This window comes from Centropristis striata, chromosome 2, assembly GCF_030273125.1.
Source record: "Centropristis striata isolate RG_2023a ecotype Rhode Island chromosome 2, C.striata_1.0, whole genome shotgun sequence".
Classification (NCBI taxonomy): Eukaryota; Metazoa; Chordata; class Actinopteri; order Perciformes; family Serranidae; genus Centropristis; species Centropristis striata.
Window position 1 is genome coordinate 9,974,575 of NC_081518.1, and position 12,191 is coordinate 9,986,765.

General features: G+C 40.1%; 2 protein-coding genes across 2 annotated transcripts; one reads left to right on the forward strand and one right to left on the reverse strand.

Annotated features, from left to right (window-relative positions):
* The first annotated feature begins 4 nt into the window (after positions 1 to 4).
* On the forward strand, positions 5 to 5,754 carry tbp (TATA box binding protein). Its single transcript, XM_059323872.1, has 9 exons — positions 5 to 115; positions 1,614 to 1,845; positions 2,519 to 2,687; positions 2,846 to 3,023; positions 3,273 to 3,360; positions 3,910 to 4,001; positions 4,162 to 4,329; positions 4,416 to 4,510; positions 4,690 to 5,754. Exons 2-9 carry the CDS (start codon positions 1,795 to 1,797, stop codon positions 4,767 to 4,769), a joined length of 921 nt encoding a protein of 306 aa, XP_059179855.1. The 5' UTR covers positions 5 to 115; positions 1,614 to 1,794; the 3' UTR covers positions 4,770 to 5,754.
* A 431-nt stretch (positions 5,755 to 6,185) lies between these two features.
* pdcd2 (programmed cell death 2) lies at positions 6,186 to 10,277 on the reverse strand. Its single transcript, XM_059323859.1, has 8 exons — positions 9,962 to 10,277; positions 8,885 to 8,993; positions 8,637 to 8,693; positions 8,235 to 8,423; positions 7,660 to 7,806; positions 7,476 to 7,576; positions 7,270 to 7,383; positions 6,186 to 6,818 (listed from the first exon to the last, which is right to left on the reverse strand). The coding sequence occupies exons 1-8, from the start codon at positions 10,157 to 10,159 to the stop codon at positions 6,639 to 6,641; spliced, it is 1,095 nt and encodes a 364-aa protein (XP_059179842.1). The 5' UTR covers positions 10,160 to 10,277; the 3' UTR covers positions 6,186 to 6,638.
* Positions 10,278 to 12,191: the final 1,914 nt, after the last annotated feature.

Below are 12,191 nucleotides of genomic sequence, written 5' to 3' on the forward strand. Positions count from 1 at the left end.
TTCCGCTTCCGGAAGTAGCCGACGATGAGCGCCGAAGCACAAGACCGGGGATGAAACGAGCCTGAAGCGGAATTTATTTAGTTCACGTGCTGGTTTGAACTGCGAGAGTGTGAGCGTAAGTTGGCGAACAATTTCTTTCGGTGCACTGGTAAATGTCAAAGTTATTTGCAGCTCTTTTTAGCACGCAAAGTCACTGCTTTGAAGCTACAACGCGTTTGACTAGCTAGCTAGTGTTGCTAATGTTAGCGCAGTGGCTAACTTCAGCTAGCACTGTGTTGATGTTTTACTCTGGAGGCTGTGAAGTCCCCCTGCTGCAACACTACTTGGCTAGGGTAGATTTGTCACCCGTATTTTGCACACTAAAGAATTTAAATGAACCACAAAGCAACGGGGCCAAAATAAATGAAATCGCTTAATTAACGTTGATTAAAAATAAAGCCTAATGTGGTGATTAACAAGCTGTGAATGTGTTCGCGCCACCGCTGCAGCTGCATAAACCTCTGCGAGTTCGTCACTTAACCATGAGCATGCACGGTGCTAAACGTGCTAAATGTGTTTGTCGGAAATTCAAGGCTCACAGCTTTCCAGTCATACCCAATTTATGCAATTCCAAAATCGTCACGATGTTAAAATAATTGCCTAACAATTTTTTTCAAGTTTTGCAGGAAAAACAAACAACTTTACCAAAAGTGTAACATATGACATTTATTGATAACTTTACTAAAAAAGGATGTAACAAAGGATGGCTATTGGCATAGTAATAACACTGTGTGTAAATGATGTAACTTAAGAGAAATAAATGACTTAGGCAATTTTTTGAACATGCCTTTGTGACTTAAGCAAGCTATGGTAACACTTTATTTTGAAGGTGTCTACATAAGAGTCACACAAGCCTGTCAGAAACATGACATGACAAATATCATGAGCATTAATGTTACTTCAAAGTGTCATTAATGTTCATGACACATCCCATGTCATGTTTATGACACGCTCATGTCACTCTTATGTAGACACCTTAGAGGAAAGTGTTACCAATATTAGTGTCACCAATAAAACACTGATAAAATAAACTGATAAATAAACAATCTCCCTCTAGCTCTTCTTTGCTGGGTTCTTATCTGATGCCTATGAATGTGACAAATTGTCAAAGAAGTGATGATCTTAAAGGGGTAAAATCACATGATCTGATCAACTGAGGATGTAGGCGATTTTACCATAGGTGGCCGGAGTCATGAGGAGATGATTTAGGGGGAAAAAAACAATTTTGACAAAAAATGACAGGTGATTATTTTAACAGTGTGACGAAATGATTTAGGGACCCCAGTATGCAGAAATATTAAAATGCAAATAAAAACCCATTCGTACTGCATACTGAAACATCATCAGTTTTGTGGCGTTTCTATTGTTAGTTAATTTATTTTCTTGCATTATTTTAATATGCTTTACATTTCTCCAAATACTTTTCGTTGTACTGAAGAACCATTTAAGACTTAATATCTCTATATGTTATTTCTATATTATTATTCTACAGCTGGAAACACGGTGTCCTATTAGTGCTCAGCAGGAAGAAACGCAACATAACAGAATGACGTGAGTTTTGTTCATCTTTTCAGGCAGGACATAGCTGCCAGAGAGAAGAAACAAGAAGTGGGTGTTTCTGCAGTCCAGCCCGGTTTGGTTTTTGGTGTTTTTCTACTGTAATACAGACTCTAGACGCACAACTTTGAGGCACCTGCTGTGTCAAGTTACTTCCTGCTCTTGGGTGGCAGTGAACTAACGTGGGGAGCTAAAGAGATGGACCAGAACAACAGTATACCACCCTTCCAGGGGCTGGCATCCCCTCAGGTAACAATGGTTTTCAAGTATTTTGTGCATTAGACATTTTGAAATGAACTTGCCTTCACTAGAGCTAGTATCTAGCTTTCCCTCAACATAGTCTGATTTATCAAGTCACGCTCATAGCTTATCCATAATTACCCCTGCACATCCACATCTTTATGGGGCTTCAATGTACCATTGCTACCTATTAGCTCCCACCCTGCAGCTCCAGCATATAATCTCACATACAGGAAGCATAACCAAGGCCTAGCTCCATATCTTTTAAGTTCACATGTTACAATCAGCTCATTATTTGCAGCAAATTATTGCACAGCTACTTAAAAACTTCTGATATTTCCATTTCAGGAAATACTTGAAAAAAAGTAAATCAACTTTTAAATGTGGCTGAGGTTATTTGAAACAGGTTATAAGTCCGCTCTTAATTCATGGACCAGTGTAAATTTATTATCACAGGTAATATAGCTGCACAGCTATGACAGCATTTTGAGCTAAAAAAAATCAACCCATATACCAGGGTTATGTCGGTATTCATTTAAGTTAGAGAACTGAGGCAAAGTGAAAAACATTGTGTCAAAGGGGAATTTTTCCATTATCACGTGTCAGTAGCACTCGATCCTAATGTGGTTTTTCTGCTTGAACTCAACTTTGTTTGTTTTTTTGGTGTTGTGCCCCTGTGCAGGGTGCCATGACTCCAGGCATGCCAATCTTCAGTCCCATGATGCCGTATGGCTCTGGCCTGACACCCCAGCCCGTCCAAAACACCAACAGTTTGTCTATACTGGAAGAACAGCAGAGGCAACAACAACAACAACAACAGCAGCAGCAGCAGGCACAACAGGCAAACGCAGGTAAAACACACACTGTTACGTATCATAAATCATATCCCTAGAATTGGTATCCTCCTTGTTTGTTCTGAGGAAATAAAATTGGCATTCAAGTCTGAACTAAAGTGAAAGTGTGTAATTGGTTTATATTTTCGAGGAAAAACAATATTTTTGTTCTCCAGGCCTTCCTGGAACATCGGGGCAGACCCCTCAGCTTTACCATTCCCAGACAGTTGCAGGCTCGACCACTACAGCGCTGCCGGGGAACACTCCGCTTTACAACACCCCGCTGACCCCTATGACCCCTATCACACCGGCCACCCCAGCCTCAGAGAGCTCTGGAATAGTACCACAACTACAGTAGGTTTCATATCAATTCCAATATTTATTGAGACCCTAAAAATAAATATAGTTCACATCTCAGAGACTACTTTATTGTGTCCTGTGTCATTTTTTATTATTTATAAATGTGTTTTCGCTACCAAAATAAACAATATTGCCATTCATTTTTTAACACTTTAACTTGTTTCTTACCTGATGACTGAACATTTTTTAATTTGTCTTACTCAGTTCTTTTCTCTCTACTCTTCTTATATTCCCTACTTTTAGAAACATCGTATCTACTGTAAATTTGGGCTGTAAACTAGACTTGAAGACAATCGCCCTGAGAGCCAGGAATGCAGAATACAACCCAAAGGTGAGACTGTGCACACATTACTTTTTTCAGCTTTATGTTGCTCAACAATGTGACTTTCTTTTAATAGTGGAGCTTAAAGGGCAGTTCCTCTTCAACCTTATGTATTTACTAAAAATATTGGTATTGTTTTTTTTGTTGCTCTATGGGTAAAGCTAATTTGCCTCCATTTTGTAGAGATGCAGGTGAATGTGGATTAATGCAAAACAACAAATGTCAGGGGAACCACAGTAAATGCAAAGTGGTTGGCTGGAATTGACAGAAATGCTCACTGAATTGTCATCTACATCCAGTTCAACTTGCATGTCAGTTTGTGAACTTGTGATTCTTTCAGCCACTATTTTAGTTGTGCTCCATGTCTCCCAGTAAGCCTTGACAGTGAGCCAGCATGCACAATAACACAACCTTGGAACAAGCTCACCTAAATGGAATTTAGTCGTTTGTAATGTTAATTCCACCCGTGCTTTTCCTGCAATGACGCGTCAAAATGTCTGTTGTGAAAAGGGTCAGGCATTCTGGTTGCAATAACATTCCCCTCTCCATTTCTTGTAGCGTTTTGCTGCAGTCATCATGAGAATACGAGAGCCCAGGACGACTGCTCTCATTTTCAGCTCTGGGAAGATGGTCTGCACTGGAGCCAAGAGGTTAGAATATGTGTTATTTGCTGAAGTTGATTAAAAAAAAGCCAGATTTTAACAGTAGGGTGGTCTCTACCTTATTGCCTTGGATCTCATCTCCTTTCCTTAATACTCATTAATACATTTTCCTCTTTTTTTTCTATAATCCGCCTTAACTTCTCTCCAGTGAGGAGCAGTCGAGGTTAGCTGCCAGAAAATACGCTCGTGTGGTGCAGAAGCTCGGCTTTCCTGCAAAGTTCCTGGACTTCAAGATTCAGAACATGGTGGGAAGCTGTGATGTGAAGTTCCCCATTCGGCTGGAAGGATTAGTCCTTACCCATCAACAGTTTAGCAGGTAATTTCTGTTTATTTTGTCTTGGCTTCATCTCAATAATTGAGCAAAGGCTTGTAATTACAAAAATATATACTTGTCTGTTTCAGTTATGAGCCAGAGCTGTTTCCGGGACTGATCTACAGGATGATCAAACCCAGAATTGTCCTGCTCATCTTTGTTTCTGGGAAAGTTGTACTCACAGGTAAGACCTGTTCCTCTCTGCTTTTGTCCTCAATTCACTGATTAAATATGAGTAATGATCAGATGTTACGCCATGTCCTCAGCAGTTAATTTTGGTTAGTGCTGCTCTTTGGGGTCCCAGGACTTTAACAAACTGAAGTTGGAGAGTTAATATCTGTGTTGTTTTTCGTTGTTTTTAAGGTGCCAAGGTGAGAGCAGAGATCTACGAAGCATTTGAAAATATCTATCCCATCCTCAAAGGCTTCCGCAAGACAACGTAGAACCGGCATCTCCTTTAACCTTTATTACCCCAATCCTGACTCTTCGTACTTGGAATTTTTTTTAATTCACAAGAAGTTTCATCTAAATGTTGACCTCTACAAGTGGACTGCTGTAAGGGCTGTTTTACAGGGATGTGAGTCGTCTTTTTTTTTTTTTTTTTTGCGCTCCAGATTTTTTTGAAAAACAGGTGTTTTTTTGTTGCTGTGTTTTGATCACAAGTGTTAAACTATTTTACACAGACACAACTCCAAATATTCACAGCATTTCTTTCTTTTGGTTTTTACCCAGACACTTCAGTTTTTTTCTGTTGTCCTGATCACATCCCCGATTGTACATACGACTGTAAAGAAATGTAAAAAGTGCTGATTTGAAGAGAAGCAGTCTGATTAAGACAGTTTTTAGTTTTTATTTTAAGCCATTTTAAATAGTTTTGTACGTTGCATTTTTATAAATTGTCCACTCAGTCCCAAAATCCTTTTTAAAACATGTTCAGGTCTGTCAGCCCCACATTCCTGTTAAGAGTATTTGCTAGGATTTTAGTTGAAGTGACTGTTTATCCCAAAGCTAATCAGTCTACTTTTTGACAGTTTTAACTTAATACATGTTTTTATTCAAGTTAATCACATTTTGGTTCAGCTAATTCCATAACTGCTGGAAGTGGATTTCTTTCTAAAGTCAAACATTTTTACACAAGTAAAATAATACTGTCTGCAGTAACTGAAGGTGGGTGCTCTTAATTTAGAAGGACAGAAGTTTAAGTTAATTGATGCAAGTACTTCTACATTTGTGTCACTGTTGGGTTCCTTATACATTTGTACTTATAAGTCAACCAGAACAAAACATGAAGAAGCTCTTGGTGTGTAAGTAGACAAGCTCTTTTACATCTTGCATCTTACATTCTCAAGCACTAAAAGATGAGGAAACTATGCATTATGTTGCCATGTTTGTTTTTTTTGGCCACTTAAAAATATATTTGAACATTCATTTTTGAATAATTATTTTTGTGTGTAGGAAAATGTGAATCCGTTTTGGTTGTCCATGCCGTTTGCTCAAAACACACGGCCAAAAACTAGTAACATTTCGGGCACTTCTTGTTGAGCTGGTTCTGGTGATTGTCAGTTTCACCATCTGTGTGTCTACCACCTCACGTCTGTATGGGCCACAGAACTGCATGGGAGATAAGGGATTAGTACTAAACTACATTTAGTATTAATTCTTTCCTCTGTGATTTGAAGCGAAGCCAGGTCTCATCTCAATGCAATTCTGCTTCTTCTGAAATTGTTAATGTGCTGCACTGTACATTAATAAATTTGTACATACTGACTCTTGTTGAAGCTGCTTCTTTCACTATAGTAAACATCTCTTTCTGACTGCTGAAAAATGCAGTAAATCAGATGAACGCTTGCTCAGACAGCTTTAGTAAAAACTTTATTGTGTGATGAGGCACAGGGTCATATTTTATAGGTTTTGTTGAAGTTTCGCTCTGAAAGATTTTCTGTATAATCAGCATATAGCACTGAAAAATGTGCTACATGCCGATTACTAACACATAGGTCGCAAATACCATCAAAGCTTAACAGATAGACTTAAAATTATAACAAAAGGATTGGAAGCATCAAGCAACCAGAGAAACAATCTCTAGCTGAGAATCATTTGATCCTGATGATGAATATCTGCCCTCCAAAAACATCTTCACTGTCCTCAATACTCTGAAAGTAAACTAACTGCTCTTGTAAGTAACATAATGGGTTACAAGAGCCGCGGCACATGTCCAGTCCACTAAATCTGAGTGACATCACTCCAGCCAGAGTGAAAACCAGTTTGCTACCTCCAAGTCCAAGCCTTTACATGCATCAGAGTGACAGGCATTATGTAGGTTTTATTTGTGTGTGTTGATCTGGGCTGAAGTCCTGTTTCCAGATGAACTCAGGGCGGTACTGGTCATTGTGGTCACAGCTGGCAGAGCAGGTGTAGACAGCCAGTGTCCCCCAGTCAATACTGGCTCCTGTCGAGTCCACAGACAGACTGTTTAACAGCTGTGGCATCACCTAAACACACACACACACACACACAGGATTATTACATGGAGACAATGCACACACTGTTCAATAGCTGACCTGTTACCTGTGTGGGAGACAAACTGTCACATACATAAACCAGCAGGCTAAATATTTCAAACAAGGCATTATTCTTTTTTTTTAATCTTCTATCCTTTTTGGCATTTTATGATTTTTTTTTATTGAAATAAAAGGTTCAGATATACACAATAAAAACAAAAACCTGGTGAGACAATCAGATATTTCGTCAATAGGTGGCGCCAAAATCAACACAACAAGAAAGTTTGGGGTTGCTTTAACTTGGCTTGTTGCCATCACCAACATGCACACACACTTTTAAATTCTCTGCACCCAATAACAGCATGTTGGCATTCAAGACTGGGTTGAGTGAGCAGGTGAAAGCTTGGGGAAAAAGAAAATAGAAGGAGAAGAAAGCACTTACCTGAAACTCAAAAGTCCTCTTGGTGCCACAGATGCACGGTGGGATATCCTGATCTGAAGGGATGTGCTGAGAAGAGACCCACAAGGGGGACCCCTCTCGACTGTAACGCACCACCTGAACATAAAACACTGTTGAACACAGAGAAAACTATACAGGAGTCGATTGTTTTCATTTAGGTCATTTCTATATTTGTTTTCTTTGTTCACCTGGTGTGGCTCTGGTGCGATCCTCTTTTTAAACCGCTGGAACACTTTGTTGTCTTCAGTCTCGTGCATAGCCATCTCCTCCAGGTCTGTCTCTGCCAGGGCTGGACAGAGAGCACAAAGTCAGGAGTGAGAGGAAAAATAATGTCTGTATTATTATAGTTATCAGACATGACTGAAGGCCTACTGTCTGCTAAGGAGGAATCATCTGTAGTCCCTTCCTCTCCTTCAGCCTGCTTTGTGTCATCCTCTTCCTCCTCCTCCTCCTCCTCAGGTTCAGTGACTAGCTCAGACTCAGGGAAGAGGAAGGAAGAGGTTGGGACAATGGACGCTTCTATAGAGACAGACAAAGACACAGAGCAGACATTAAGTTGGCAAGAATTGACAGAAACTATGTAAGAATAAATTAATTTCTGCTGGATGTATTGAGGTGAGCTGGTTCTGTGATTGGAGCCAGGTTAGACACACTGGAGGAGGTGGTGGAGAGATGCACTGTCAAGATGTTCAAGGCCATCTTGAAATGCCCAGATCATCTGCTACACAACACCTTTATGGGCCAAAAAAACAGCAGTGGTTTCCTTCAGTTGCAGGAAAGGAGAGGTTTAAAAGACCCTTCACTCCTACAGCCATCAAGCTGTCTAATTCTTCAATAACCTACAGAAAAGCTAACAGACTAACTGAATTTCCCCTCAGGGATACATTAAGTAATTTTTGCTACACTAACAAGAACACATTTTTTTTAATGCAGTGAATAACACACACCTTGGTTGCAGCACTCTCTCTTGTGTGTGTGTTTCCAGTGGAGGGTCTGGTGGTGCTTTCCACAGTAAGTAACAGTGTGACAGCGGGAGCAGGCTTTGTTGCCGGGGCAACCGCACACCCAGCATAGTTTAACTCCAGAGACGGACAACATGCTCTGATCCGGGTCAGAATCACTGGGGGGTTCATCCTCTGAGGGAGGGGGGGGGGGGAAGATTAATACAAAATCATGACAAAAATTACTGTTTAAATACACAAATGGACAAATAAAAATATATGCAGATTATACAAAAAGTTTAAGTGTCATAAATCTCCAACCATATTGTGTCAATGCTCTATTTGTGTAGCCCTTGCTAGTGGGAGGGGACAAAAAGATTTACTGACATTGTGGCAATATACACCAACCTGGAGGCGGCTCGAAGGGGTAGAACTCATTCCTTCTGGGTAGCTGGCTTCTGAAAACTGAAAGAAAAGGAGGAGATTGTAAAATCAATAAGAAAACTTGACAAAATAAATGTAGTCAACAGATTAATTTAAAATGTGGGGAGGAGAGGAAAATAAAAGAAAGCAGTGAAAAAGATTAAAGAGTTTATCAGTCCTCTCGTGACAAAAATACTGACAAAAACATTTAAGTTAACAACAATGTTAGTTACCTTTCATACAGCGGCTGTCATTGGATGTGTAGCACTCATGAGTTCTACAGCAGAACAGGAAGAGCGTTCTGTGGAAACTTCTGTCCTGGCCAGAAATTGGTGCGTACACCTGCGAGGAAGATGTAGAGGGTAACTCAGTTATTGTTGTTTTGTTGTTAAGTAAGCTTATTACTACACAACTTCCTGGGCTGGGAGGTACCAAAAGGCACCTGGCCACTAATAACATCCAGGGCAAATGGATGTGGCAGATGTCCACATCCTTCAAAAATGATTAACGCATCCCTAGCCGAGCTCCAGCCTGTAGTCCCCACATGCTTTAAGAAAACCACCATCATCCCTGTCCGACAAAAGGCCTGCTGCCGTCTGGCATCCAGCACTGCACCCAGTCCTGCACCACCAGGCACAGGGTTCATCCCTAGGCTACAAGACTTTTGAACTCTTTAAGCTCTCTAAATCATCACTATTTGCCACTATACTCACATTACAGTGGTACACTTGTAGTACCGCTGCCTCTACTTAATGTTACCACATGTTAACATCTGTGAGTATATGATACACATACATATTACTACTGGTTTACACCTGCACATACTGCAACATATATTTATAATGAGTTATTTTAAAATATAGAATCATTTGATATGCTACATTTTATTTTACAGTATATATTGATATTGATATGTATATTGATACCACGGTTACCTTGGCCAGGCTGCTAAAATCAAGGTGAAATAATACATTACACATTACATTTCTACATTTGTATTAAAACTCCTCATAAATGTTAACAAAACAAGTCCCAGTACTTGGATTTTGGGAGGTACTTTTTATTCCTCTTTTTTGCATGTTTTAATCTTATTTCCATTATTCATATTCCCCTTTTCCCCCCTATAAGTCGCTTCGGATAAAAACGTCTGCTAAATGACTAAATGTAAATGTATATGAAGAGCTCCAGAGTCTCTTTCTGGGTGGCATCATCCCATTCTTGATAACACTTGTTCAAGTCCTCAAGTTATAATTAATCTCAGTGTGTTAAGCAAGTGTGTCCAGAGTCCCTCCCTCCTTCGGAACACTTACCTGCAGCAGGAAGGCCATAGGTAGGCGGCATATCTCACACTCCAGCCCGGGCAGTGAGGGCAGGCCTGTCTGGCTGAGCCACGCCGGCTTCCCTCCGACTTTACTGGGGAACTGCGGGGACAGAAGCCGCCACGGCTCCGCCTCCTCCAGGAAGCCCAGAACCACCTCTGCCGAGGACAGGCTTCTACCTCCGGACATATCAGAGAGGAGGTTACCTGCCTGTTAAATAAATACGGTATATCAATGACAGTCCAGGAGAAACGAAGAACTTTTCCAACCTCTCACAACACAAAACATGACACGTGGGTGCAGCTTAGAAAAACCTCCGTGAAACACTGATCGGCCGGTGTTTGGTTCCGCAACCCTCGAACCTCCGCAGCTCTCACTATAAAGACTAAACCAGATTTATGTCACGTGTGGATGAATATTTATTATTTATTAGCCGCCTGGCACTCCCAGACACACCAAATGTTATTATTTTGTTTTCTTAAATAAGGTTTTGCTTAAGTGTTATTGTTGTCATGTTTCTCTTCCACTTCTGGCCTCTAGGTGGCGCAGATGTCCTGTCAAAGCCTGTTGAAAAGTTTCACAAGGAGTTAAATCTTATGATACTTTAATTTGGGCAACTTTGTTGGAGATCAGAATCGCTCAGCTCAATAGCTGTGATGGAAAATAAGTATAATAATAGCCTACATTCGCCCATAACTGTACTTAAGTACTATTTTGAGTTATTTATAGGTTATTTTGACTGAATTCTTATGTTATGATACTCTCTACAGTACTTTCTATTCCACTACATTTATCTGACAGCTGTATGCTGTTGTTACTCTACTCTATTCTAAATATGATGCATTAAGGTTTATTCCAAACAGCTAAATAAACTAGTTAGAATGACTTCCACCTCTACCTGCTGGAATATAATGTGCTTATAAGGTGCTTGTTCCCATATAAATCCACTAATCTACCATATATATCCATCTATCATATCTTATCATGCACTGTGTTATTACTTTATCACTTTCACATGAGTGAAGAATATGTTAAGATAGAATAGGAGAGTAAGATATATGAAAGGCCATATAATGATGATGATGATGATGATGATGATAATAATAATAATAATAATAATAATAATAATAATAATAACAACAACAAGCAGTACTGAACTGGCCCTCACAGTATGGGGCATGCTGCCGTCGGGGTGTTATAGGGGCCAGTCTATACCACCCCTATGAATTTCATTGCCTTAAGTGTTATAGTGTGGCCACGGTACCAAATATGAAATTAGACTGCCACCACAATGCCACCTAGGGGCCGATCAATAAAACCTTAAAGGGTTATCCTCAGGAGGGCATTGACAATAATTGTACCAAGTTTTGTATAATAATGCACAAACTATCCCTTTAATCCTCATACAGTGTCTTTTTGACTTCTTTACTTTTTTTTTCATTTTCTCTAACATTTATTTTATTTTTTATTTTTTATTTTTTCTGCGTTTCTGCGCATGCGCGGCCTTGCTGCGCTTCTGCGCATGCGCGACTTTTTCGCTTCTGCGCATGCGCGACTTTTCCGGCGCTTCTGCGCATGCGCATTAGCCAGAAAGCCACGCATGCACAGAAGCGAAAAAAAGCCGCGCGTGCGCAGAAGCGCCGGAAAAGTCGCGCATGCGCAGAAGCGAAAAAGACCACGCATGCGCAGAAGCGCCAGAAAATCCGCGCATGCGCAGAAGCGCCGGAAAAGTCGCGCATGCGCAGAAGCGAAAAAGACCACGCATGCGCAGAAGAGCCAGAAGCGCCGCGCAGAAGCCGGAAAGACCGCGCATGCGCAGAAACGCAGAAAAAAAGAATCAAAATAAGATAAATAAAATAAAATAAAATAAAATAAAATAAAATAAAATAAAATAAAATATGAAATAAAATAAAATACGAAATAAAAAATAAAAAATAAAGAATTAAATAATAATATTATATATATAATATAGTATCATAACATTACTAGTATTAATTGTTTGAAATCTCTGAAGAATCTCATCATAGTGGAAACACACCGGCAGTAGCCCCCGTGGCACTTTCAGAATTTCCCCAGAGGAAATTTTCCAGTTATTATTATTAGCCTTTTATTATAGGCCTGATGACTCTCTCTCTCTCTCTCTCTCTCTCTCTCTCTCTCTCTCTCTCTCTCATATACACACATACACACACACACACACACAGGCGCGCGCGCGCACTGT

Excerpts from the sequence above, each read along its gene's own strand:
- tbp (XM_059323872.1), top strand. The coding sequence starts at position 1,795 with ATGGACCAGAACAACAGTATACCACCCTTCCAGGGGCTGGCATCCCCT. Across the intron at positions 4,330-4,415 it reads ACCCATCAACAGTTTAGCAG|TTATGAGCCAGAGCTGTTTC; the intron begins GTAATTTCTGTT and ends TGTCTGTTTCAG. Across the intron at positions 4,511-4,689 it reads TGGGAAAGTTGTACTCACAG|GTGCCAAGGTGAGAGCAGAG; the intron begins GTAAGACCTGTT and ends GTTGTTTTTAAG.
- pdcd2 (XM_059323859.1), bottom strand. The coding sequence starts at position 10,159 with ATGTCCGGAGGTAGAAGCCTGTCCTCGGCAGAGGTGGTTCTGGGCTTC. Across the intron at positions 7,384-7,475 it reads TCGCACCAGAGCCACACCAG|GTGGTGCGTTACAGTCGAGA; the intron begins GTGAACAAAGAA and ends TTTTATGTTCAG. Across the intron at positions 6,819-7,269 it reads AGAGGACTTTTGAGTTTCAG|GTGATGCCACAGCTGTTAAA; the intron begins GTAAGTGCTTTC and ends GTGTGTGTTTAG.